At 35.0% G+C, this 25,621-nt stretch overlaps 1 protein-coding gene across 2 annotated transcripts in view; it reads left to right on the forward strand.

Moving 5' to 3' along the window:
- Positions 1 to 25,621, forward strand: part of FRMD4A (FERM domain containing 4A) — a 573,082-nt gene that overhangs the window by 122,097 nt on the left and 425,364 nt on the right. Inside the window, exon 1 of one of the 2 annotated variants that reach the window (XM_074194085.1) lies at positions 20,474 to 20,917. The exons of the other annotated variant lie outside the window; for it this stretch is intronic. Coding sequence (XP_074050186.1) covers positions 20,852 to 20,917 — 66 coding nt within the window. The 5' untranslated portion in view covers positions 20,474 to 20,851. Of the gene's footprint in view, positions 1 to 20,473; positions 20,918 to 25,621 lie in introns of those variants that run through there. 2 annotated transcript variants of the gene reach the window in all.

Here is a 25,621-nt window from a genome sequence, read left to right on the forward strand (position 1 = left end):
TATCTTTTGTTGTTAATATCATCTAAATTTTCAAATATATCTGCACTCCTTCCTCACCTACTGGGCCATCCCTTCAATCGACCAATCAAAAAGTAATTTTTAAACACTTCCTATGTGCTAAGTAAAAATACAAAAATGAAACAGTCCTTGTAACAACATCCATTATAACAGTTAATTTTGAAAAAAAAAGATAAGGAAAAATAAGCCCAAAAAACCAGACAAGTATGACTATAAGGAATAGTCTACATCCATAGTCCTCCATCTCTGGGAATGATGTCCTAAATTTGTCCAGAGAGCTTGTTAGTTCTAGAAATATAAAAGAAATTCATACTGTGTGTTAATATAAGAACATTTGTCTTTCAATTTCACAACAACTTACTTTTATATTTTTAACTTGTTTTCTTTTTTGGTTCTTTGTTTGATCTGTTATACCCTCCCCTATTAAATTTTTTGAAGTGAAGTGATAAAGAAGAGCAGTTAGATTCCCATTATTTATTATTAGCTTGTATTTGTCAATGTGACAGTTTCTCATGAAGCCATCACAAGAGTAACATACACTGACTGAAGAGACTCAGATTATTATGGATAAATAAAACATTCCTTTATCAGCTTCACTTAATTAAGAATGTGCCTGTTTTTATTGGAATTTACACACAGATTTAGCTTTGGTACTCAGCTTCATTCACCATCACTGAGGCAGAAACTGAGAGGCTGGCATCCGAGCTGACAATTCATTACATAAGCCCTCTGACCTAAAAGCCGAAATGTCTTAATTATAAAGATCTCTGATGCTTCATCTCCTAAAGCTAGCCAGGGGAGACAATTGCCATTTTTATTGTTTGTGGCTTCCGGTGTCAAGTAATTTCAAGCCAGAACAGATAATGGAAAATCTCAGTTCACTTACTGAGGCTTAAGGGTTTTACAACAAAATACAGTCTGATAGATTTGGCAGGACAAAATAAGAGTAAAAGAATTTATTTGCTTTTGGAGGGGGCATGTCTTGACCCACCCTCCTCCAATAGCCCTGCAAGCACTATGTTTTATTTTTCTTTTGAATTTATGAAGAAAGAGCAAGAACTTTAATATTGGCCTCCTTTTTTCTTGCTTGAGGAAGGACAAAGAAGAAGCAAAAAGCAGAGATGCATGAGGTACATTTGCAATGTCTGAATCGTTGCACATGAATATATAGTACCAGATGGTGGATTGGTTTCAGATGGGAGATAGGTTTAGAAGAAGTGGGGGATGGGTGGCTGGCAGCTTCTAGAGCAAATAGCACAGTGTCAACTAAACTGCAGTAGAGATGAGTCAAAGAATGACATGACAACCAATATTCCATAGTGGATTGAAAAGAGGGAAATATACTTGGAACATGGAGGCAAGAAATTGAACTTAGCAAATACAGTCAAAAAATTAAAACAACCAAAATAGACATTAGACAGCTCATCTTTGTCTTTCTAATCTCTCAGTTGTTATTCATAGACTTTCTTTTCTTGCAAATCTACCAAACAATATTCATTGAGTGCCAATAGTGAGAGATGTAGGAAGATGAAAATAGACAAAATGTATACTCTTCTGGCCATTAAAATTGTCTATCAATTTGAGAAGACAACATACAGACAAGAAAACAATTTGAGAACATTTATAAAATATTACCAATAAATAGAAATTAATATTGCCAATAGAAGTTTTCAGGACAAGCAGAAGAAAATCAAAGAAATAACCTGAGTAAGTTTCTTGGAGGAGGTAGACTTGTGAAAAAAGTCCTAAAAAGGTTTATGATAATTGGTTAGCAAAGCAGACAGAGAAAGGTATATCACTGGAGAAATATTTATGGGCAGTGCACTTAAAAGTTGATCTTGGCAAAGTAGATTATACTGATTCATAAAAAATCAAAGAATCATTTAGAATAGACAGAGAGATCAGGGGTTATCTATGTATACATACAAATATATATATATATATATGTATATATAATATTATTCATTATATTAATTGAGAAATTTATTTATACTCTTTATATAAATGAGAGAACTGAGACTCCAAAAAATCAAATGATTTTCCCAAAGACGCTCACATAGGTTATAAGTGACAGACCTAGGATTTGAACCCAAGGCCTCAGACTCCAAATGCACAGCTCTTTACATTACATGATACTGCTCATCCTTATACATGTGACTTTGAGGATGAATGAGGTACTCACTGCCTGACCCTGACCCTGAACCATAATTCTTACCCAACACTGAAATGACCAAACTTTTCTAATATGTTCTTCCCATAACTCCATCAATGTGCCATGCCTTTAGAATGATGGACCTTCTGGAGTCCCTGCTGCTATACTTCCTTACCTGGTTGATGGAAAGGTATGACTGGCAGAGTTGTGCTGTTGTTTGCATAGACACAGGCTAAGGAGGTGCTGCTGCTTTGCACAGAAGGGGAAAGAATCTCCTTCAAGAAGGAACAGGGAAAGGCAAAACCAAAAACAAACTGAACAGAGTGGGTACACAGTATTTGAGTACATTTCATGAATTGTATCATATTTAGCCTGTCTACCCAACTGGTTTGTAAGTCCCTGGAGCAAAGGAACTTACCTTCTCATTTTATATCCTGCAATGTAGCAAGTGCATTGGCAGCTATTAGATTCACATGACGAGGAGTGCTGATTAGAAATAATATCAGATTAATGAGAAGGAAATCTTTTAAAAAGAAGAAAAAGAATGAAATTTAAAATTCTTGGACTAAAAATTCTCTTCAATACATTAACAATCTTCCTTCCAATCACTTATTTGCCTTTGAATCCTTACCTATGAAGCCTAACTTTTTAAAAGCAAAGCTAAGCACTACCAGGCAGACCTCTGGAAACTGGATTTACTTTCATGCTTTAGTAAACCAATGGAAATTAAAGGGCACATTCAACCACTGTCTTTCTTAACATGCCCAAAACCACAGCTTTAGAGGTTGGAAATGCAAGAAACATATGACATTGTCAGGATTACACTTTGGTATATAAAGCCCTCATTGGTACTACTTATTTCTCTAGACAGAATAACTAGTTTTCTTGTCTTACTTTTAAGTTCCCCACTGATTATGGGGACCAGGGATAAAATTAATAAACAAAAAAACCAAACAAATAAATAAATAGATAGATAGATAAATGAAAGTTGTCTGATAGTAGAGTATCTTATATTACATCATATTATATATCCTCAATCATCAAATTCTAGTAGCAGATTTATAACAATGAAAAAATTAAATTGCTCTTTTAACCTAGTTAAACCCCAAGTTAACCATGTTAGAAAATGGTTATGACATAGGCAAGGCATTCTGAAATTGAATTTGCAGAGCAATAAACCAGAAACATAAAGTTGAACAAAAGCAGAAGTTTTTCCCGTAGTCATTGTCCTCATTGTTAACGTTGCACCTTTGTTTCAGAAATTTTCTGCTCTTATAGCTCTAGTCTTTAATGGCTTGGAGCCTTGTCTTTTGTAGCTGTTTTAACTGCAAGTGAGATTTCCCCATTCACCATTTGTAGTTCTTGTTGTAGTGCATGCTACCCATTTCTATTCCAAACATACATGTGCAATTAATGAATATACAATGGAAATGGTGCCAAAGGGAAAACAGTGCTTGGTCTCCTGTGCTATCAGATAGGACCTCATTCAATAGACTGATATTGAATCTCTAAAAGATTTCATTCATCCTTCTTGAATTTTAACTTGACTCTATCATCTTTAAAAGGCAAACATTCCAAAGAACACAAAGTACTTCTTACTGGCAGTACTGTTCATTTTCCTCCATTGGATAATGAAAATAGTTTCATTTTCTGATTCTAGCTAGACTAGCACAATGTTGTTTTTGTTTGAAGTGTCAGAACATTTCAGGGAAATAAATCAATCAGAAATATTTGGATGTCCCTCCAATCATTTTGAAATGAGGGAAGAAATTATTAAAGAATAGATAGGATTGTATCAGCATCCCTCCCACACCTTCGCACTGTCCTCCCATGAAAAACAAAAACAAAACAAAACAGGGATTTGGTCAAAACTATTTTGTACTAAAGATTAAGAGGTCACCAATTACTAACCCTACCTCAAATTAATGCATGAAAATATCTTTATAATACCCATATACATCTAGATCAAAACCCTTTAGAAGAAACAGCAATTAGCCTAGTTTGACTTCCAATGATTCTAAATTATCTGGAGGACATAAATTTCAAGCATGAGAATGAAATAAGACTTTCTGAATTGTGTGGCATGAGAAAAAGACTAAGTTGAACTGTCCTAAATAAAAATATCTTTGAAGAATGTGGAAGACAGAAAGAGCTCTGTTTTATTTGTAGAAAGCAGAAGTGTTCTGCATTTGTTCTTACTGGCCTATTTTAGCTGAAATAATAAAAAACAAGAAAGAATCAAGTGTAACTACACATTCTCCATGATTTTCACAAAATATTGCAGGTCTCCCTTTAAAAAGCTCCATTATGATAAAGTAAGTCATTTTGGTTTCTCACAAGGGAGTCATATAATTCCTTTAATTAAGAAAAAGTAGAACAGTAATTCCATACACAAGACCTTCTGCAGCTGACTAAATCACAGAAAAATGTATTTTAGCTTGTCGCTAACAAACATATCTCTCCAAGCCTTCTCACTAATCATTCTTCATGCTATTTTTGTTTGTCCACCACCCTAGTGACACGTCATGAAATCAAACACCTATATGCATGAACATTGAAATAGGTCTTCACCCTATTTTCCATTTGATTTTATTACACCACAAGATTTTGTTTAGGGATCATGAACAAGTCACTTAACCCTGTTTGCCTCAGTTTTCACATCTGTAAAATGAACTGGTAAAGGAATGACCATTCCAGTATCTTTGCCAAGTACCAAATGGAGATCACAGAGAGCAGACACAACTCAAACAGCTGAACAAAACAAACTATTTACCTCTAGTTGAACTCTCTCCTAGATGTAGGGCCTCCTCAATTAGAGTGTGAGGTGCCCCTGGAAAAGATCATCTTCTTTTTCTGTTTGAATGCCCAGTTAACATGATGTTTGGCTAATAGAAAGGACTCAATAAATTCTTTTTCATTCATTCAGTTAGTTAGGTTTGCAGAATACTTTCCTGCCAAAACAATCTTATGAGGGAGGCAATCCAAATATTAGTCTATTTGAAAGATATGAAAATGGAGTCTTAGAGAAGTATCTTGTCAAAGATCACCTAGCTGATAAGTATCAGAAGCAATATTTGTTCATAGGATCAAAGATTGAGATCTGAAAAGTAGAACAGAGGTTATCTTGTTTAAACATCTCATTTTACAGATGAGTAAACTGAGACATAGGGATGTGATTTATACAGTGTCACTTACGGTAGTGTAAAAGAGACAGGGTTTGACCCAGTTCTCTTGACTCTTAGTTCTACAGTGTTTCTTCCTCCATAAATGGCAACAATGCTATCACAAATTTGTTACCTGAAAAACTAATCATACTGTGGGGGTATATGACTTATAAAGTGATAATACTAAAATATTTAGGCACCAAGATACATTCTAACAAAATAGGCCCCATAGAATTAATAAGTTTGAACATTTCAAGATAAATAATTCAGAGTTTGCAGTAAAGGACAATCTCAACATCTTATAACTTCAGTGTGTTTCACTTATCTATAGAGCATGTTTTAAAATTCAAAACTATACCCTTTCTTTGAGTATTGATAATTTTCTATCAATGTTCAAAACTTAGTATATCCATGGTATCTCTGTCATATATGATCAAAATATGTGGCCTGAATGTTGATGTTATGATTGTGCCCAAATACAATGTGACCTTGAGAATAGATGGGAAACATAAACAGAGATTAGTAACAAAATCAAATAAATACCCAATCATAAATTTAGTAAGGCCCTAGAATCAATTTTCCTGATAAAAAATCATTAGTAACAAGTTTTTTGCTCAACAAAGACCCTAGGGAATCTAGATCCATACTTAGATTTGATGGTCTCATATATCTTAGCTTACAGTGGAGATTCTGAGAATGTTTATTACCTATACTGCTGATCGCTTCTAAGACTTTTTTTTATGAGTTTGGTAGATTTGAAACTGAGGAGCTGATAAATGTTGTTAATTTTATACAGTCCACATCTGACCAAGTGTAAAAGTCCAAAGTCTTTCAAGACATTTTCTCTGCTTTCATATCCATGTTCAAGGCCAAAGGGAAAACTGGCTAAGGGTAAAATTTGGATGAATGGCCAATGCCTTTCAGTTTTTATGTGCTTTTTCATTTTTATGCATCTGAACAGGTGTGTTCAGTGTAAATAATATGGAAGTGCATAAGGGAGTCTTTAATGAGGATTCTTTCAAATTGTCTTTCAATCTCTTCAGTTAGTAAATGGATCAGTCATCTCAATTCAACTTTTAGTTTATGTCTCAATTGGAAATTTGTATCGTACAGCTAAAACCATTTGGTTCAATAAACTCTTGGTTTAACAGGGAATCCAAGACTGTTTAAGAATCCAAATGACTTATTACTAAATTAGCACTTAGGAATATCAGGTTTTGTTGTTGTTGTTGTTTTTAAAGGAAATAGAATCTATTTGGGGGGGGGATCTTTCTTGGGAACAAAGAGTTGTTTTCACTCATTTTCAAATGAGTGGGATGATGATGTTTTCTCCTATGTTCTTGAATGGACCATAACATCAGGAGAGGTTGTGCCATGACATGCCAGTGAATTGGATTTGAGTGAGGTTGTGCTATGCTAAGTCACCAGTTTCATCTTCTCCTCCAGAGTCATTTGGGACCAGTGGCCAGATATGAATCAGGATGACTGGAGATGGTCCTGAATGCGAGGCAATCAGGGTTAAATGACTTGCCCAAGGTCACACAACTAGTAAGAGTAAAGTGTTAAGAAAGATAACCCTTCAGTCAGACTTTCTGGAAGAAAATTGTTTCTAAGAATGGCATTGACAAGGGTTTGGTAAGAATTACAAAACAGAAGCTATTAGTAGAGAATAATTGAATAAGACTGACAAAAGTTAAGAAGAAATTATTTGTGGTTCTTTGGAAAAAGCAATGGTTCAAAAGTCAGTGATTCATCAACATGATGGTAACCTCCCTGGGCTTCAGTTAACTTATTTAAAAAATGAGGAGTCTGGACCAGATAGTTTCTAGGCTCTCTTTCAGCTGTAGATCTAAATTCTATAACTATTCTAGAAACCTTAGTCAGGTGATTCTCTTTTCCTTTTTTTTTCTTCTGGCTGATTTTACTATTATTAAAATGAATTCTGTTGTTCAATTGATTTGTTTTTCTTATTGTCCATGCTGGTAGTGATAAATACCATTTAATTTTAAAAATCAAAATAGATAGCTAAAGAATGTCATTTCATTTCCATTGATCCCTGCTGCTAATTCACTTTCTGAACATTTTCTCTTGCTTATTGCTATGAATAATAACTTGTACACAAAAAAGTTATTATCAAAGCTATATAGAGAATGATTGAAGAAAGCAGTGGACCAGTCTAAAACGACAGACAACCTACTGAGTACATTGGTACACACAGGGACAACTGGGTGGATGGTGTGTCTACTCAGGAAAATTTAAGTTAAAATTCCAACTCAGATACTTAATAGCTGTGTGATACTGAGTTAGTCACTTCACTGCTATCTACTTTAGTTTCCTCAAATGTAAAATGGGAAAATAAAAATTAATACAATGTCTACCACATATCAAGCACTTAATAAATATTTGTTTCCTTCCTTTCTTTCATTATATATTTAAAGAATAAGAAAATTCTTTCCAGAAGCAAAGACTGACAGATTGCTTTCTGTGGGGGGGGGGGGGGTGGGGGGGAAGTAAGATTGGGGGAAAATTTGTAAAACTCAAATGATATCTTTAATAAAAATTAATTTAAAGAAGGAAAATTGTTTCCATCATGTTTGTAAAACTCTTCCAAGGAGGACCTGGGTGGGGAGATATAACCAGCATATACTCTCCCTTGTACTTAGAATGTCCGCCTTTCATATCAGTTCTTGGAATCTTTACCTTCCTTCAGTGCTCAAGTCACCTAACACTTTCTTATGCAGTAATTCTCTGATTTTCCCAAATGAACATAGTCTCACCCTTCTCCAATTCCTAGAACAATTTATCTGGATCTTTCATTTGCCCCATATCTCTCCACCTTCCATAAAAATGATATGTATGCATGTAGTATAATATCCAGGATAATGTTAATGCTTTGAAGATAGAGACGCCATTATTATCTTTAGAGTAGCAGTGGAAGGCTCTTTTTCTGTTCTAGGAAATTATAGCAAATAATTTTCTAATTCTCTAAATTTTTTTTTCAATTCTGAGATCCCAGTCTGAGACAGAATTCTGGCAAAACATATTTTTAGATCTTTCTTATTTCTTTGAATGGTCCACTTAACAACCTCCTTCCAGTTGCATTCCCAATTAATTCACCCATGCCTAGGGTTTGTATACTTGATAACAAGCATGATCTTCCAAGAAAAAAAAATATTTAAAACAAAGAACGACCATTCTATAACTATTCTAGAAACTTGAAACAAACTTTCTCCATCCCTAGAAAAAATTTCTATCAGAGTTCAGACGGAGAAAGTAAATAACTAGAATAAGCTTGTATAGTTTCAGTGACATAACGTCTATCCCAACATACTAAATATGCTCAAGACCAGTAGCCTACATAGTCTAAGCCCTGATGTCTGAACCTACTGGCAACTTCCTCTACTTGTACATCTGCTTTTCAAGGTCCACATTCCTTGCTATTTGCTCTCTATTTCCTAGTTCCATTCTTCACTTAGATGTTTTGGGAGAAGTTAGATTCTGTTTGATTGAGAATCAGAACTGTCAGATTTGCTTCTTTTGAGGACTACTATGAGAAACGCTTTTGAGAAACAAAATGACCAATAATTTTCCAGCCAATTCCTAGCTCCCCTTCCAATTCAATCAGGGAAAACTTCTTCATATTTTGTAAGGAGATAGGAAGGCATAAGTACATATTAATTCCTTCTTATCTTTATTTTTTCTCTTTATTGCCTGTGATTACATCAACTGAATTGGGGGTCACGGTAGGCTAGGAATCACTCGGTCAGTAAGTGACTTGATAAAGCTACATTTATAGGTTCAATATCTTACATAGTTTCTTGCACCAAGTAAATGTTTAATAAAAGCTTGCTGAATTTATTTTTATTGAATTACAAAACATTGGCAAAAATTAAATATAATGAGAAGGGATGAAGAGGTTTTAATTGGTGGACTGAATACTCACAATGACCACCATGATGAATTCATAATTTCTTCAAAGTATTTTTTAGCAATGTGAAATATGAATAAAGTTCCTCTAAAAACAATAGGCAAAAATAATTTTAGAACTGAATATTATTTTATTAATATGCACATGGGAAACTTTAAGGTTTACAAACTCCTTCATAATAGTCTTTTGAAGTAGGGGGATAATACTTATTTTACATATAAGGAATTAAAGCTCTGAGAAGTTCATTATTGTACCCCATCATCAATAACTAATTAATGACTGAAGCACAATTCAAACTCAGTCTGGTAACTACATTTCTATTGCTTTCGATTATCACATGATGCTATCTCTCCAACTGCAAAGCCTAATATAAAGCAAGAGCTTAAATGATGTGCCTAGGATAGAGATAGAACTGGTATTTAAACAAGTCTCCTGACACACCATAATCCACTTCTCTATCTTGTTGGCCAATTGTTTCAGTCATATCTGACTCTTCATGGCCTGATTTGGATTTTATTGGCAAAAGATACTGGAGTGGTTTGCCATTTACTTCCCCAGTTCATTTTACAGATGAGGAAACTGAGGAAAATAGGGTTAAATAATTTGTACAGGGTCACACAGCTAATAAATGTCTGAGGCTGGATTGAACTCATGAAGAGGAGTTTTCCTGACTCCAGGTCCAGAGCAAAAATGTAAACCAGAATAAGAATGTATCACAAATGGCAAATTCTATATCCAAGTATTAAAAAAAAAAATCCATTCTAGAAAGGATACAAAGTTTAAAAATTTTACTCTAGTACAATTGTCAGGAAGGCATCATATTATCCCCCTTTCACTATTTGTATGCCTTTGATTTCTCTTTTAAGATCCTACACTTAAAGTTTCAAGAACCATCATCTAACATCAAGACTAGAATTTCTTAGCTCTTTACATGTTTTATTTAATATTTTGATAATCATTGCAATATAATGAGCTTCTTTTGTCATCCTTAATATTTTCTTTTATGAATTTAAAAACATTATTCTGAGAAAGGATGCATAGAATTTCCTGGCCTGCCAAAGATGTGTATAACACATTCAAAAAGATTTAAGAATTCTGGTTCAATACTCCCATCCTGACTCCATCTCCAGAGTGTGCGCCACCAGCTGACCCATACTCTGTCTATTAAGTTTCTTTAAAAAAACACTTTTGAAATTTACAATGGACATGTTCATAAAGTTGAAAAAGTCTAATCAAAGATATTCAGAGAACTGAGTCCCAAAGAGATCTTACCTAAGAATATGGAATGGTGGAGCCAAACTTTGAATCTCTGATTTCATTCTTTCTACTTTACCAAACTATTCTCCAACTCTCAAAAAGTACATTTATTTCAGGAGAAAAAATAGACTGGATCAATAAGAGATTTAAATGCTTTGGATACCAATTATAGATATCAGCTCTTGCCAACTCTTCGTTGGCCCCCCAAATTCAAAAGAGTTGTATTTTTCTCTTGTTATTCTGAATGAGAAGTTACATCTAGAAATAAACACCAGAACTTACCAATTTGAATAGTTTTAGGAGAATTTCAAGATCCCTGGAGACAGATGAACTGCTGAACCTACAATTTTACATAAGAGGCAAATCTAGTCTTAATATCAGGGGAAAAATTTTTTCCCAAAAAATTAGAAACATCAATGAATGGAATGGACCATCTGGAAAAAACAAGTTCTTCCTCCCTGGAAATCTTCAAGTAGGGTTTTAGTGAATAACCAATCATCATTGGGTATATTGAAATTGGAATTCTTTTTCAGGAATAGGTAGTACTAGAAGGCCTGTGAGCAGCTAGATAGTGTCTAGAATTCTGGACCTGGAGTCAGTAAGACTCCTTTTTCCTGAGTTCAAATCTGGCCTCAAATACTTTCTGACTGAGATCCTGGGCAAGTCAACTAATCTTTGTTTTGTCTTAATTTCCTTTTCTGCAAAATGAGCCAGAAAAGAAAATGGCTAACCAATCCCAGATCTTTGTTAAGAAAACTCCAATGACATGACTGAAAACAAGTAACAGAGGATTTGTAAGGTACAACTGACCTCTAAAATTCTGTGGTTCGGTAATTTTCCTCTAAAAGAAGCAAAAGTGGCATATGGAGAGACCTTCTGATCCCCAGTTAATATTGCTTATAGACATAAAGAAAATTCTGTGTCCCCAGCTCTAAAGTCCTTTTGTTGTTATTACTCTATATAAACTTGTTCAGAGATTTGAAATGGTGAAAGAGACTCAGGTTATTCTATTTTTTTTTTTTTAGGAAGAAGGGCACTTTTGTCATATTGTCTTCTAGTACTTCCCATTTGGAGTAATTCTTATGCAAACATTTATGTTCTTGTCTTGGGGAAGTTGCACTTTTTCTCAGAGATGGAATTACATTAATCCCACAGAGGGTTAAAGGTCAAGAACCAGACTCCCACAGTCATTCTTCAGCTCTCTGGGAATATTTTTCCAAGTTCTGATACTCTTGTGTGAAAGATGGAGGACTCTGCCAGCTGGAGACTGGAGCAGGTCAATGGATTCTGATACTCTCTTTAAACTCTTGAAAGGTTGCACTTCTCTAATGCCTTTGAGTAGCAGATAGTAAACCTTTGTCACCAACCATCTCTTCGACCTGGAGGTGTGAGATCTAAGTGGGAAATAAAGATAATTAAATTTGGAAAAGTTAATTTTGGTGTTCAAAGGGAAAGTTTGTTTAAATTATCAAAGTCTCACACCTCTAACCAGTAAAGTTTGCTATGTCACTATAAGTACAGAAATGACATTTAAATAGAGAAGCAACATGTAGTAGAGGGAAACAGCTCTGTATTTAAAGTGAGAGGAAATTTTTTTTGAGGAAATCAAAGGTAAGTCACCTGGGCTCTACTCACTGTGCCCCTCAATCCTTGTATTTCTACTTGGGTCTTCTGGTAAATCATTTCCCCTCTCTGGTAAACAATTGTTTGGTGTAAAGTGAAAGTGTTTGAACTAGATAATAATCTCTATAGCAGGAGTTCTTAACCAGCAGTCTGTTTTTCTTTTATTTCAATAACTTTTATTTCAATAATCATAAAACTGTCTCCCTTTGTAATCTTACATATTAAGTTTATACATTTATAAATGTTTTTTCTGAGATGTGGGTCCATAGACGTCACCAAACTTGCAAAGGGGCTTAGGGGTGAGGGATGGTTCAAGATACACACAAAAAAAATTAAGAGCCCCTTTACTAAGGGTTATGCTTTTACTTCTAAATCTCAAAACACCAAGCTCAACAATCTAGTATTAAGCTAACCAATAGATCTGGGATCAAAATTTAATTATTTTCCTGATTGCTTAGTGACCACAGTCTTCTGAATGACACTGCATTCTTTTTTTTGGTGATATAGCACACTTAGGACCAAGTAAACTATACTTGATAGAGCAGCTAGGTGATTCAGTAGTTAGAGCTCTGAACCAGAATTCATCTGACCTCAGACACTTACTAGTGGTATGACCCTGGACAAGTACTTAACCCTGTTTGCCTCAGTTTCTTTATCTAAAAAATAAACTGGAGAAGGAAATGTAAAATCACTTCAATATCTTTTCCAAAGAAATTCCAAATGGGGCCATAGAATCAGACACAATTGAATAACAACAAATTCTCTCTTTGAATGTCTGTCTTCTCACCTGTGACTTACAGCCTCACCCCCTTCTTTGCAATAAGTTATCTGATAAAACTATTATTTCTCTTTCATCCAAACTTTCAGCCTCTATCCATCCAATAAGGAAGTGTCTTATACTGGAGAACATCTTGTAAACAGCAAATGTCAAATAATAGCAAAATTAGTATCTTCACTTTCTGAAAGGCTCCTTTCTGAGCCACTTTAAATAAGGGCTTTACCCATGGATCTTCTTCCCTCTCACAGCTACTTTGGAAGGGATCAAAGTAAGTACTCTAGATAGCTGGGTATTTTTTTTCACATTGGGAAGCCTTCTACAACTTCTGTTATATTTTCATTAGGCAAATAGAGCAACCCACTATAGACTGATTTTTCACTTCTTGGAAACAAGGTGCAATAGAGCAGGGTAATAATCACAGGGGAATTCAGGTCACATACTACATGTCATATTGTGGATATGAGCTCCAAGCCTCCTGTGAGGTTATTTTGCTTCAAGTGATAAAGCATTTGGCAGGTGGCAAGATTGAGAGAAGATCAGGTCAGTCATTATGTATTCCACTTTATCCTGGACCCAAAGCATCTGAACAAGTGCTTAACACTATTTTCACTGTATATTAATTTTGAAATAGTCTTGAAATTCATCCTTATGAATGGGCAGGGGACCCAGAGTCTGTGTGGGAGAAGAAAGGAGCAAGGTCCACCGAAGGGGAGTCAAGAGAACGTCCCCCCATGTGCTTGTCAGGACTTCTGTCAAATCAAAAATTCATTGTGAGCTAAGGAAGACAACTTGAGTTGTTCAAGCTATTTGACCAGTGTTGGAACACAGATATGGGCAGATGAGACTTCAAGAAGTGGCTTCCATGGTCTACTGACAATCACTGCCCTCAGTAAACTGCAGTGCCAGCCTGTCAAGGGCCCTATAGAAATCAACCTTTAAATTAACATGTCTGTGCTCCTAGAGAGAGATATGACAGACAGTGGAAGCATTATAAATAATTGAAGACAAGCATCTATCTATACAGCTATTAAAAGGGCCTGTTTGAGTAAAACCAGTCTGATGCTCATTTAAAATCCCATTCCTTTCTCATCTTACAGTAGAGCCTGCAGAGTGACAGCATGTTCACAAGTCACCATTTTATCCACATTTAATCAGAGTTCCAACTAAATGGTCCCAAACTAAATTATGAAATTATCTTGACTATCCTAGTCATCTTGGGAGTTGAATTTTTTACTCAACTGAGAAAACATTTATTAAGTACCATAGATAGATAGATAGATAGATAGATAGATAGATAGATAGATAGACAGACAGACAGATTGATTGATATATAAATCATTAGTTGGAGCCTAGGAACAAAGTTTAGAAAAAACTCATCTCTGCCTTCATGTAACATAGTCCAGTAGGAATCTATCCATCCATCTATCTATCTATCTATCTATCTATCTATCTATCTATCTATCTGTCTGTCTGTCTGTCTGTCTATCTGTCCATCCATCTATCTACATATATATAATATTTTATATTTATTTAGATATTTATATATATATATTTGCTTATATGTAAATTTATAAATATGTTTATATTCAATTACAGGGATATATTTGTAATTTATATAAACAGATAAAAAAGTAATTATATTTCTTTAGTAATTCAAAAGATCTGTGATTGTTGAGGGTAATCTAATTCAATCATATAGCAAATTATAATTCATCCAAATCTTCTCATCTTGAGTGCTTCTTACCTATATCCTACCATAAATTCTTCATAAGGGTTTTTTTACCCAATCTTCCAGAGGCCTTCCACTTGGTTTTTTTCACTGTCTATATGTGTCAACAAAATACTTGTATTCTCTATTTGTTATACCTCAGTCTCTCTGTACAACCAGTTCATTGCCCTTCCTAATCTTGCCTCAGTAATATGTTATAGGCTCCTCTTTTATTCCTTGGTTCAATGCAGACAATAAGATCTTTCCTAGATTCACAGCCACATAACACTGCCAGAAGGAAATTCATGTGAAAAAGATTGTGTGTCTGTTTCTGTTTCTGTTTCTGTTTCTGAGAATTACTGGATGTCACTGAAGATGCCTTGCAATTTTTCAAATACAAACCAGCTTGCCTTCTTTTTTTGTTCTTTTTCTCCCTTTTTTCTGTTATACTTGGTTCTTAAATTTTTGGGTTCCAAGTTCTCTACTTTCCTCATTCCCCTCCCTTTTCCTTGAGAAGAGAAACAATTTGATATAAATTATATACGTGAACATATATTATGTACATATATATATGAACATATATATGTAAAACATATTGTCATATTGGCCATGTTGAAAAAAATAGAAAAATAAACAAGAAAAAACTAAAATTTTAAAAGCATGCTCTGGTCTGAATTCAGACTCTATCAGTTCTTTCTCTACAAGTGGACAGCATTTTTTTATCATCTTAAGTACTTGTATTGATCACAATAACTAAGTCATTCTTAGTTGATCATCATACAATATTGCTGTTACTGTACTGTGTACATGTATAATATTCTCCTAGCTCTGCTCACTTTACTTTGCATCAGTTCATATAAGTCTGCCCAGGTTTTTCTGAAACCATCTCCCTTCTCATTTCTTTTAGCATAATAGTATTATATCACAATCACATATTATCATCTTATAAAAATTTATTCAACCATTTCTCAGTTAATGAGCATTCCCTCAATTTCTAATTCTTTGCCACCACAAAAAAAGAGATGCCGTAAATATTTTTGTACAAATAGGTCCTTTTTCTATTTCTTTGATCTATTTCAGAGACCCAGACCTTTGGGCATAGTCCAGAATTGTTCTCCAGAATGGTTAGATCCAGGCAACTACCCCAACAGGGCATTCATTAGTCACCCAATTTTTCCATACCTTCTCCAGTATTTGTCATTTTCCTTTTTTCATATTAAACAATCTGATATAAGGTGGTTCATCAGAGTTATTTTAATATGTATCTTTCTTATCCATAGTGATTGACATTTTTCCATTCCAATTCTGAATCCTAGTTGTGAATAGAAAATAGCCAAGATCTTCTTATTCAAGTACCAACTCAAAAGGGTACCTATTCAATGAGGGGAGGGGTAGAATCTGGAAAACCCATTAATAGGCATTTATTAAATGCCAGTTACCATACTAAACATTTGTTTTGGAATCAGGAAAATCTATTTACTTCAATTCTTCAACTGTAAAATGAGGACACACTGGGGAAAGAAATGGCAAACACTCTGAAAACTCGATAGACTAGTCCATGAGATCACACAGAGTCAGACGCAAAGGAACAACAACAATAATATTGTTTGAGGGACACTGTGGGAAAAAATCTAGGAATTCTGAAAGGCAAAGATTAGGTAGAAGGAATGCAAAGACATAGAGAAGGGAAAGGAATGTTGTGTATGAATATTGTGCAAGAAAGTCAATTCTGTTGGATTATATAGAGAGTTAATATATAATAAATCCACTTTAAGGTAAATGGAAGCTGGGTTGTGAATAGTTTAAATTCCTAACAGTCAATTTTTATAGTTAATCCTAAAAGTCAAAGAGAGTTATTGAGCAAGGGAATGATGGTCAGACCTGTGCCTTAGGAGTATCACTTTGTGCAAGATGGATTAGATACACAAGACCGAGAGATCAAATAGCAGATCTTGCAGTGTACAACAAGAAGTAATGAAAACCTGAACCAGAGTGTGGACTATGTGAATGAATAATAAAGGAATAATAGAGGATGAATAATAAGGATCTTCAATTAACTGAATATTTGCTATGAAAAAAAGCAGCATTTTCCATCCATTCAGATTTTCTTATCTGGATTTTTAGGCAAATCTCTTTTGAGTGACTGCAGATTTTCTTGGGCAGCTAAATGACACAGTAGATAGAATGCTGAGCCTAGAGTTAGAAAGATACATTGAGTTAAAATCTCACGTCAGATACTTACCATCTATGTATGATCTTGGGCAAGTCATTTAATCCTGTTTGCCTCCATTTCTTCATCTATAAAGTGAGTTGGAGAAGAAAATGGCAAACCACTCCTGTATCTTTGCCAAGAAAATTCTAAATGGCATTGCAAATAGTTGAACATGATTGAAAAATGACTGAATAAAAAGATCTCCTTGAGAAGATTGTATTCTGATACAATCTATAGTATTACAGGCTTAAAGTATGAGGTAGTCAATATTATGACATATATCAATAGGACCATCTGGTTAAGATCATCATCTATATGGTATCTCTCTACCATTTTTACCTGCTTGATATTAATAATCAGGAGATTATAAAGTTTTCTATTTTGCTGCTTCTGTTAAAGATACCTATATGATTATAACATATGCGTGAAAAATACTTTTTTTTCAAAAGAGACTTTTTTTGTCTATTTTTTGGTCAACCCAGTAAAATGTTTTTTTTAATGAACTGACAATAAAGAACTTTATATTCTGTATGCCTTTCAATCAGTTGTATGATTGAAGACGTCATCTACTACTGGATCATTTTACATTAACTTCCTTTCATCACAATCATGCATCTAGCCCTTGTCCTCAGTGAACAGTTTAGTGCTTCTGTCACTCATTCTCCTCATCTTATGAAGCACATTTCTAAACTCATAGATATTTCTTGTCACTAACTGATCCCAATTACCTGCATGCCCTTCCCTCACATTAAGCCCCGCGTCTGCCCCAACAATCCTCCAAATGCTCCAAAAATTCTATTTTAAGTAGTATCACCTTCTAACCAAGGGATGTCTTGGGCATAATTCTCTTCCATGTCCCCAAATCTCATATGCCAATTCAATCAATTCAATTCCACAAACATTTGCTAAGTATCTGCTGTGTTCAAGGTATTTTGTTGGTACTGAGGCTAAAAAGATTAAAAAACACACAAACACTGCCCTCAAAGAGCTTGCCCTTTGTTGAGATAAGTGAAGAATAGGAGTGGTATTGGGGGGGGGGGGATAAATAATAAAGAATGAAATGAACAGAACTAAGAGAATACTGTTTACAGTAATAGCAATATTACTTTAAGAATAATTTTGAGTGAATAAGTCATTTTAACTATTATAAATATCCAAATTAACTATAAAAGATATATGAAGAAAGACATTATCTGCATTCAGAGAAAGAAATGATAAATAGAAATATGTATAGAATAATTTTACATACACACACATTTATATCTAATGGCAGCCATCTCTATGATGGGGAAAGAAAGAAAAAAAGAGAAACAAAAACAATTTACATGATATCTTTATTATATAAAGGAATAAAAATACATAATAGATTTGCAGTTTCATGGGCAATCTTTCTTATACTATGTTATTATGGAGAAATAATTCTGCAGTTAAATGGAAAGTGACAGAGAGAGAGAGAGAGAGAGAAGAGAAAGAGAGAGAGACAGAGAAAGAGACAGAGAGAGATTGAGATGAGAGATAGTCAAGCAGGTTGGAAGACAAGTCACTTCTTGGAATTTTGGAGAGTGTACTGTCCATTTTCAGAACTTTCAGTATGTCTTATCTTTAAAAAATAGCAGTAACCACACCAAAGCAGTCTTTGCCCTAGAAGTCAGATTGAGCCTGTTTGCCTGGTCTGTTTTTAGCATGGCAAAACAATTAGCTTATGTGGAAGTCTGTGTGTAGGAACTTACCCACTGGGGAAATATATTTTCTGTATATTCATGGTAATTGAAACATCATAGCATACCTTGTCTACTCTTTATTGCTTTTGTCTAATGAGAGACACCTGTAAAGGACCTGGTCTGATTCTTGGACTAGATGTTTGAAAACAGAATAGAAATTACAACTTGAAGAGAATTTACATACAATTTAGTACAATACTGACTGTTTTTCTAGACCTCCTTGACAGAAAACCAAAATATACTTTTACAAATAAGGTATTACCTTATCCCCAATGCTACATTTCTACCCTCCACAAACTCTCTCTCTCTCTCTCTCTCTCTCTCTCTCTCTCTCTCTCTCTGTCCCCCTTCCCTCTGTTATTCTCCCCCCCCTTTCTACTTTCTTGTCCCTCTTACTCTTTTGGAGTTTTAAAATTTTTATTTTAGGATAGAGTTAATCCATATATTTGAAAATACAAAGGAATCAACCAATAACCAAAGAAAAAATAATGAATTAGCAATTTTCACATATTCAAACACAGGTGAATTAAGTTCTAGGAATTACTATTATGCTCTATGAAAGGCCACTCTTTTTAATGGTTTTTGTTGATGAAAACAATCTCTGAAGACCATGGACTTCACATTTGGACATCCAGAACCTGTAAGAGTGAATAGCATCGAGTTATCATTTAATATATGCTATTTGATTGACTAGGTACAGGATACATATCTTATTTTTAGGGGATGGAATTTCATAAATTTCAAATCTTTCACCATTTTCATTTGTCAACTCACTGCTCTGATAATTGATCTGGTCCAGAAGCAGTCTGGTTCTACCTGACTTGGTAGACTCAAGAGAAATCTGTACTTTTTTGAGTTCACAAAGTATTTGCCTACTCTACAGAATAGAAAGAATGTTCTAAAGGCATCAGAGAAAAAAGAGGAATGATCTAAAAATTCATTCACCACTTGCTGGAATCCCTGTTCCACTATGCACTGGCTTTGTGATCATCAACATGCCACATTTAACTTTCTGAAACACATCTGTAAAATGGGGGTAATAATGCTCATTACCACTATTCTCACAGAGATGTCAAAATTATCCAATGGCAGGCTCTCTAAAAGATGTTTTCCAAGAATAAAGAGCTATTTAAATATAGTTTTTTTCTACAGAAGTTGGAAGCAATTTTAGGATCATAGACCTAATCCTGGATGGCACTTTAGCCCAAGCCCCTTATATTATAGTTAAGGAAATAGCCTAAAGAGTTTGCATCTTTCCCAAAGCCACTTGGTAATAATTGGTAGAGTATCATCACATGAGTGCTACTCTAGACCTAACAACCTTGGATTTTCTTAGAGATTTTCCCAAGCTTTACCTGCTAACCAAGCAGCAATTTTTCTCAGAATATAAATAGCTCACTTTAAACTTAGAAAAAGCAAAGGTGTTTTCTGTATGATTTAAGTTCATTCTCTTCTAACTGCCATAAAAGCCTGAACAGTTGACATGAGATTTTATTTTTTTATCATGTTTGCCTACTTTATGTTAGTGGGGAGGGTAGGAAGGGAATGAGATAGGCTGCAAGACAGTGTAGGGGATCTAATAATATTCTGAGGAAAAAATTAGTACCCTCACAACTTTTGTTTCCTTGTTTCTTACAAGACTATGAGCTTTTCTGTCATCATGTCTAGAACAAGGTCTGATATGTTTTTTCACAAAGAACTATTGATGGTGTATCTGTGTGAATTGCCCTAGCATTGGTCACAGCCAACTTCTGTGGGACCCACTGCCCTCCTTCTACAATACGCTCCTGTGTGTGTAGCCATTTATGAAAGGTCAGAAATGAACTGAGAAATAGGCTTGAGTCAAAAACATGTGGCCCTATAAATATCAGTAGAGTCAGACAGTTTATTCCATTTATTTCCTCCCATTCCTTTTCTTTCCCTCATCCCCCTCTCTCCTTTTCACTACGGTTGTGGTTTCCTACATTTAACCACAGCACCTCAGACCACAAAGTTGCACTGGGAAGACTGGGCTTGCAAGTCCTTGATGCTTAAGCCCAGTGATTTCAGACAGATTTGGCCCCTCAATGCTATTGAAATCGAACTTTTTGTTTCATTTGTTTTGTTTGCTGGCTGCAGAATCCTGAGCTCCCCTGAAATGTTCTGTGTTGTTTCAGTGATTTCCATTGTCCATTAAGAGCAGCTTTGCTTTGAAACCAGTTTGGGTCCATTTGCCCAAACAAGTCTTCTGGGTTGAGGTGCATTCAAGGTTGAGGCTGCCGGCTGGATCTGAAAGACAATCTGAGCCATCATGACTTTGGCAGCCAAACTGGAAGACTTTGAAGTGACACTTGAACACCTGCTCATGGATGTGTTTGTAAGTAGATAGTAATTTCATATTTAAAATGTCATACATAGGTGCTTCAGGTGCCTTTTTTCCTTGAAAGAAATGTAGACTTATCAGGTCTGATATCTGTTCTCATTCCTGATTCTAACTTATGTCTGCTATTGTTCAAATCCCCATAGGTCCTAGTATTCTATTCTCATGTGTATTATGAGGAATGAGACCTTGGGGGTGCTAAATTCTGGATTGGGAATGAAGGGGATCAGGAAGTGAAACATACAGATTCAGAGGGAGTATTCTGGCTTTAGAGAAAGCCAATCTCAGTCTTTATTAAGTGAGGATTATAAAATGCACCAGGAGATGGGGGGGTAAATGCTTGAGAGGCAAAAGATATTTTGCTTAATATTAGTTAAGGCAACAAGTGTTGCTTCCAGGCAGAATGGTTCAAAATACCACAAGGGGTTCCTTTGCAGGTAAAGAATATCTGAGAGCTAGAAAGACAGAATCCTTCAGAGGTCCTCAGCAGCCTCAAGTACCTGCCTGGGTCCTTATCATCTTTAGATAGGTGTTAGATTACTAACCACAGAGAGATTTTTATATTGTAGCATGGTAGAGTATTTATTCTTTGTTTTTCCTTTGTGTGTATACATGTGTATATTCGTGTTTCCGTTTGCATATTATTTGTAAACAGTTGATAGGCATGCTAAGCATTTTAGAGTTAACATCTTTAAAAAATATTTGCAGTAAATTCTATTTTCTCCCAACCCCAAAAGAACTCTATCTGCTGTATTTTCTCAGAGTTTTCTGTAGGTAATGGGTTTGTTAAATTATCACTATTATTGATAATATGGGAAACTACAGTCTGTGTGAAAATTGCAGGTGGTAACACAGCAGAATGATATTTATATTCCAAGAAACACATAGACCTGGCCAAGGCTGAGGGAATGATTTACATTTTGAATTTAAGCCGGTCTGAATCTCAGTTCTGGAAGGAAATTTGGAGGGATATTTTTTTGCTGGATAATTGAGATCCTTTTCAAGAATCTTTTCAGGGAATAGTATATTTTGGCAGCTATATGAGACTGGAACTTATTTTTTCTTTATTAATTTATAATTTGTCTTTAAGTTAAATCCATGTTTGTGCTGGCAAGAACTCAGTGAACACCCTTAAAGGTCATCATTCTTTTTGTGACTGTAGGCGGTGATGGTCAGCTGCCTGAATCTTATTCAGCCTTGATAATTGTGCTTGAGTTGGACCCCCAAAGAAGCCAAACCAACATGGAGAGAACACATTCAGGAGAGCATTACCTACTTTGTCAGGGAAAAAAACAGTAGTCCAAGTGGTCCAAGATGAAATCAGTGGGGGCAGGAAGGGATGCTTATTCCTTGCTTGTTCCTTTAAAATTTTAATTGAAATTTATTTCTATTTAGTGAAATAGTCTCAATTTGCAATTACATCTAAACCATGGTTTCTAACAATGGCACACAAGGATTCACATAACTATATTATCAAAAAATGAGACTTCTTAAATTTTCAAAAAGTTTTAAAAGTAATTGGAGCGCAATAATGATGACTGAGTCAACTTTATAACAAAGCCAGTTATTTTTTGTTTGTTTGTTTGTTGCAAGGCAGTGGGGTTAAATGATTTGCCCAAGGTCACACAGCTAGGTAATTAATAAGAATCTGAATCCAGATTTGAACTCAGGTACTCCTGACTCCAAGGCCAGTGCTCTATCCACTGCACCATCTAGCTGCCCCTTGTTTTTGTTTTTAAAGATGTTTTCAATCACTTAATTGTTCAGTCAAATAATTCTGACCATTGATAAATTTTGATGATACTCTCTCACCTACTTTAGTCCATTTCAAGAAATATTTATTAAGAACACATTTTTATAGAAATTGAGAGCTTTTATTTTTACAATAGCTATATTTCCTTTCCCAGAGTATCTGTCCTGCTCTTTTTAAAGCCAATATCCTTAGCCCAGTTCGTTGTTCTTGAGGTTTGAGTAGTTAGAGGTAGGACATTAAGTACATAAGATGTTACAGATTAGGGTGGGAGGAATTGAAGACATAACATCATCTAGGAAGATGGTATGAAGTGTTGAGAAAAGCATTGACTTTGGTGCTAACAGGCTGCTTTAAGTCTCAGTTTTATCAACTACATGGATGACCTTGGACAAATTAATTAACTTCTTCAGGTCTCAATTTCCCCATTAGTAAAATGAAGGGCTTGCACTAAATGAAATTTAGATCCTAATTCAGTCTGATACCTAGCATTTATTATGTTCCTATGATTATCCAGAAATTGTCTAAACCCTCTCATAGATGAGGAAATGAGTTCCATGAAATAAACAGGGTCACTGTTTTTAAGTACAATAGCCAGGATTGAATTGCAGGTCTCCCGACTCTGGTGCTTTCCTGCTTTATCACAGAGGATTTATGAATCAACCTCTCCTGTTCCTGGGGTCAGAGCTATTAAGACTTGACAGACACCCCAAGGGGTTCCTTGGAGAGATTTCATTCCTGCATGAATTGTATAAGTGTCTTTTGAGTAGCTTTAATTTTCCTTTGCACTCTGGAATAAAGCCCATGCACATCAAAGAATGAAATGAAATCATGGTGAACCTTATACTCTATTTGCAAGGTGGACTTAAAATCCCTAGCTTAAGTCCTTGTTAACTCATGCTTAAATAGCATTTTTAGCCTAGTAACTTGTAACCCTTCCTTTCTCTACCGCATTTTAATCCATTCTACATAATACTGTCAAATTAGTCATTAATTTTCCTAAAGTTCTATTTTTCAGATATCATATGTACCAAATTTTCAAAGAAACATCTTTGTGGTAACGAACTGGAAACAAAAAGAATACCCATTGATCTGGGGAATAAATGAGCAAACATTGTTATGTGAATATAATGGATTTTATGGTACTATAATACAAATATAAAGAATTCAGAGACACATGAGAAGATGTGTATGAATTGATGCTGAGTGGAAAAGATAGAATCAGAACAATACACACACAATGACCACAATGATGCCAATGAAAACAACATCAAAAGGCAACCAAACTCATACCTATTGCTATCAAACAAGCCCTGTCCCAGTAAATAAATAGTGAAATACTTTCCCCTTCATTTGAAGGGAAGTAGGGCAACTAGGTGTGGATTATTGAATACTTTATTTAGACACAGGTGCTTTTGTTGATCTCTGTTTTCTCTTTCAAGTGAAGATTTATTAGAAGGGAAACATGATACAATCATAAAAACATTAATAAGACATTAAAAATAAAATACTGGAGGCAGCAAACTATAGTGAATAGGATCTTAAACTCATAAAGAGCTGAGTTTAAATTCTGCCTCTGACACTCTCTCCTTGACCTGAGGAAGTCATTTAATTTCTTTCTAACTTAGGTAGTGTGGTTTAACGGATAGAGTACTAGACATGGAGGCTAGAAAAAGTGGGTTTAAATTCTGCCCTTCATACTAGTTGTGTGATGATGGGACAGACATCTAACTTTTCTTTTCTGTGCCTCAGTTCCCTCCTCTATAAAATGAGTCACTTGCATTAATGGCATCTAAATCTATGATCCCTGCTAAAGCCATAGATCAGGTGAAATCTTCATTTCCTGGTGAGAGTTCCTACACCAGAAATTTCCCATTACAGTTCTTCATGAGGCAAACAGGGTTAAACTAAGGAACACAGAGGCTTCAATTAAGCCAATTTGATCTTTTATCATCCCCCTAAGCATTCTTTGTATTTTCATGCACTCACAAGATTATTTACTTTATTTTCCCTCAAATACAAAAATTTGAAGAATATTTGGTCTTCATGTCCCCATTCAAATCCAGGAAACCTCTCCTGTTGATTCCAGGCTCATAGTGATTTTTCTTCTAGAGTTCCCATTGTCTGCAGTTTTCTTTTAAATCTTTTTTTAGGTTGTTTTTTTGCAAGGCAAACAGGGTTAAGTGGCTTGGCCAAGGCCACACAGCTAGATAATTATTAAATGTCTGAGACCAGATTTGAACCCAGGTACTGCTGACTCCAGGGCCGGTGCTTTATCCACTATACTACCTAGCCACCCGTCTTTTAAATCTTAGTAATAAATTACCTGAGGTTGTTGGTTAGCTTTTGATGTCTCTATATCTGATCAGTTGCAAATCCTTAAAAAGTAATAATGATGCTTCATATTTCACTACAGTTATCCTTTGTATTACGTGGGGACCAAGGGTGCAATGCCTCACCTCCCTCACAAGCTGGAACACCTGAGTAAAGCTTTTTGTTCCTCCCTTGGTACCAGAGAAATAGTCTGATTTTTTTCTTTTTCTTTTATAGCATGCTTACAGTATCTTATTGTAAAATTTGGGTTGAGATTACACGATACTTTTTTTTGCATTTCTGAGTTTCTAAACATTTTTTTTGTCATCTATTGGTCTTTAAGTGTCCTCTGCAGCATCTCCAAATCTCCCCCAAAATTCCTATTTAATTTCTCATGCCAATCCATTATTTATCAAAACCACAAAGGAAAAAGTTACAATGAGGAAGGGAAAATTATATTTGGCAACTACATTAAATAGTAAAGGGTACAATGAACAGAGCCAAAGATGTGGAATCAAGAAGAATTGAATTCAAATTCTGCCTCAGACATTTACTACTTCTATAATCCTAGCAAGTTTACTTAACCTCTGCTGCCTCAGTTTCCTCATAAAAGATAAAATGAGATAATATTTGTAAAA

Source organism: Macrotis lagotis, chromosome 7 (genome assembly GCF_037893015.1).
Source record: "Macrotis lagotis isolate mMagLag1 chromosome 7, bilby.v1.9.chrom.fasta, whole genome shotgun sequence".
Lineage (NCBI taxonomy): Eukaryota > Metazoa > Chordata > Mammalia > Peramelemorphia > Peramelidae > Macrotis > Macrotis lagotis.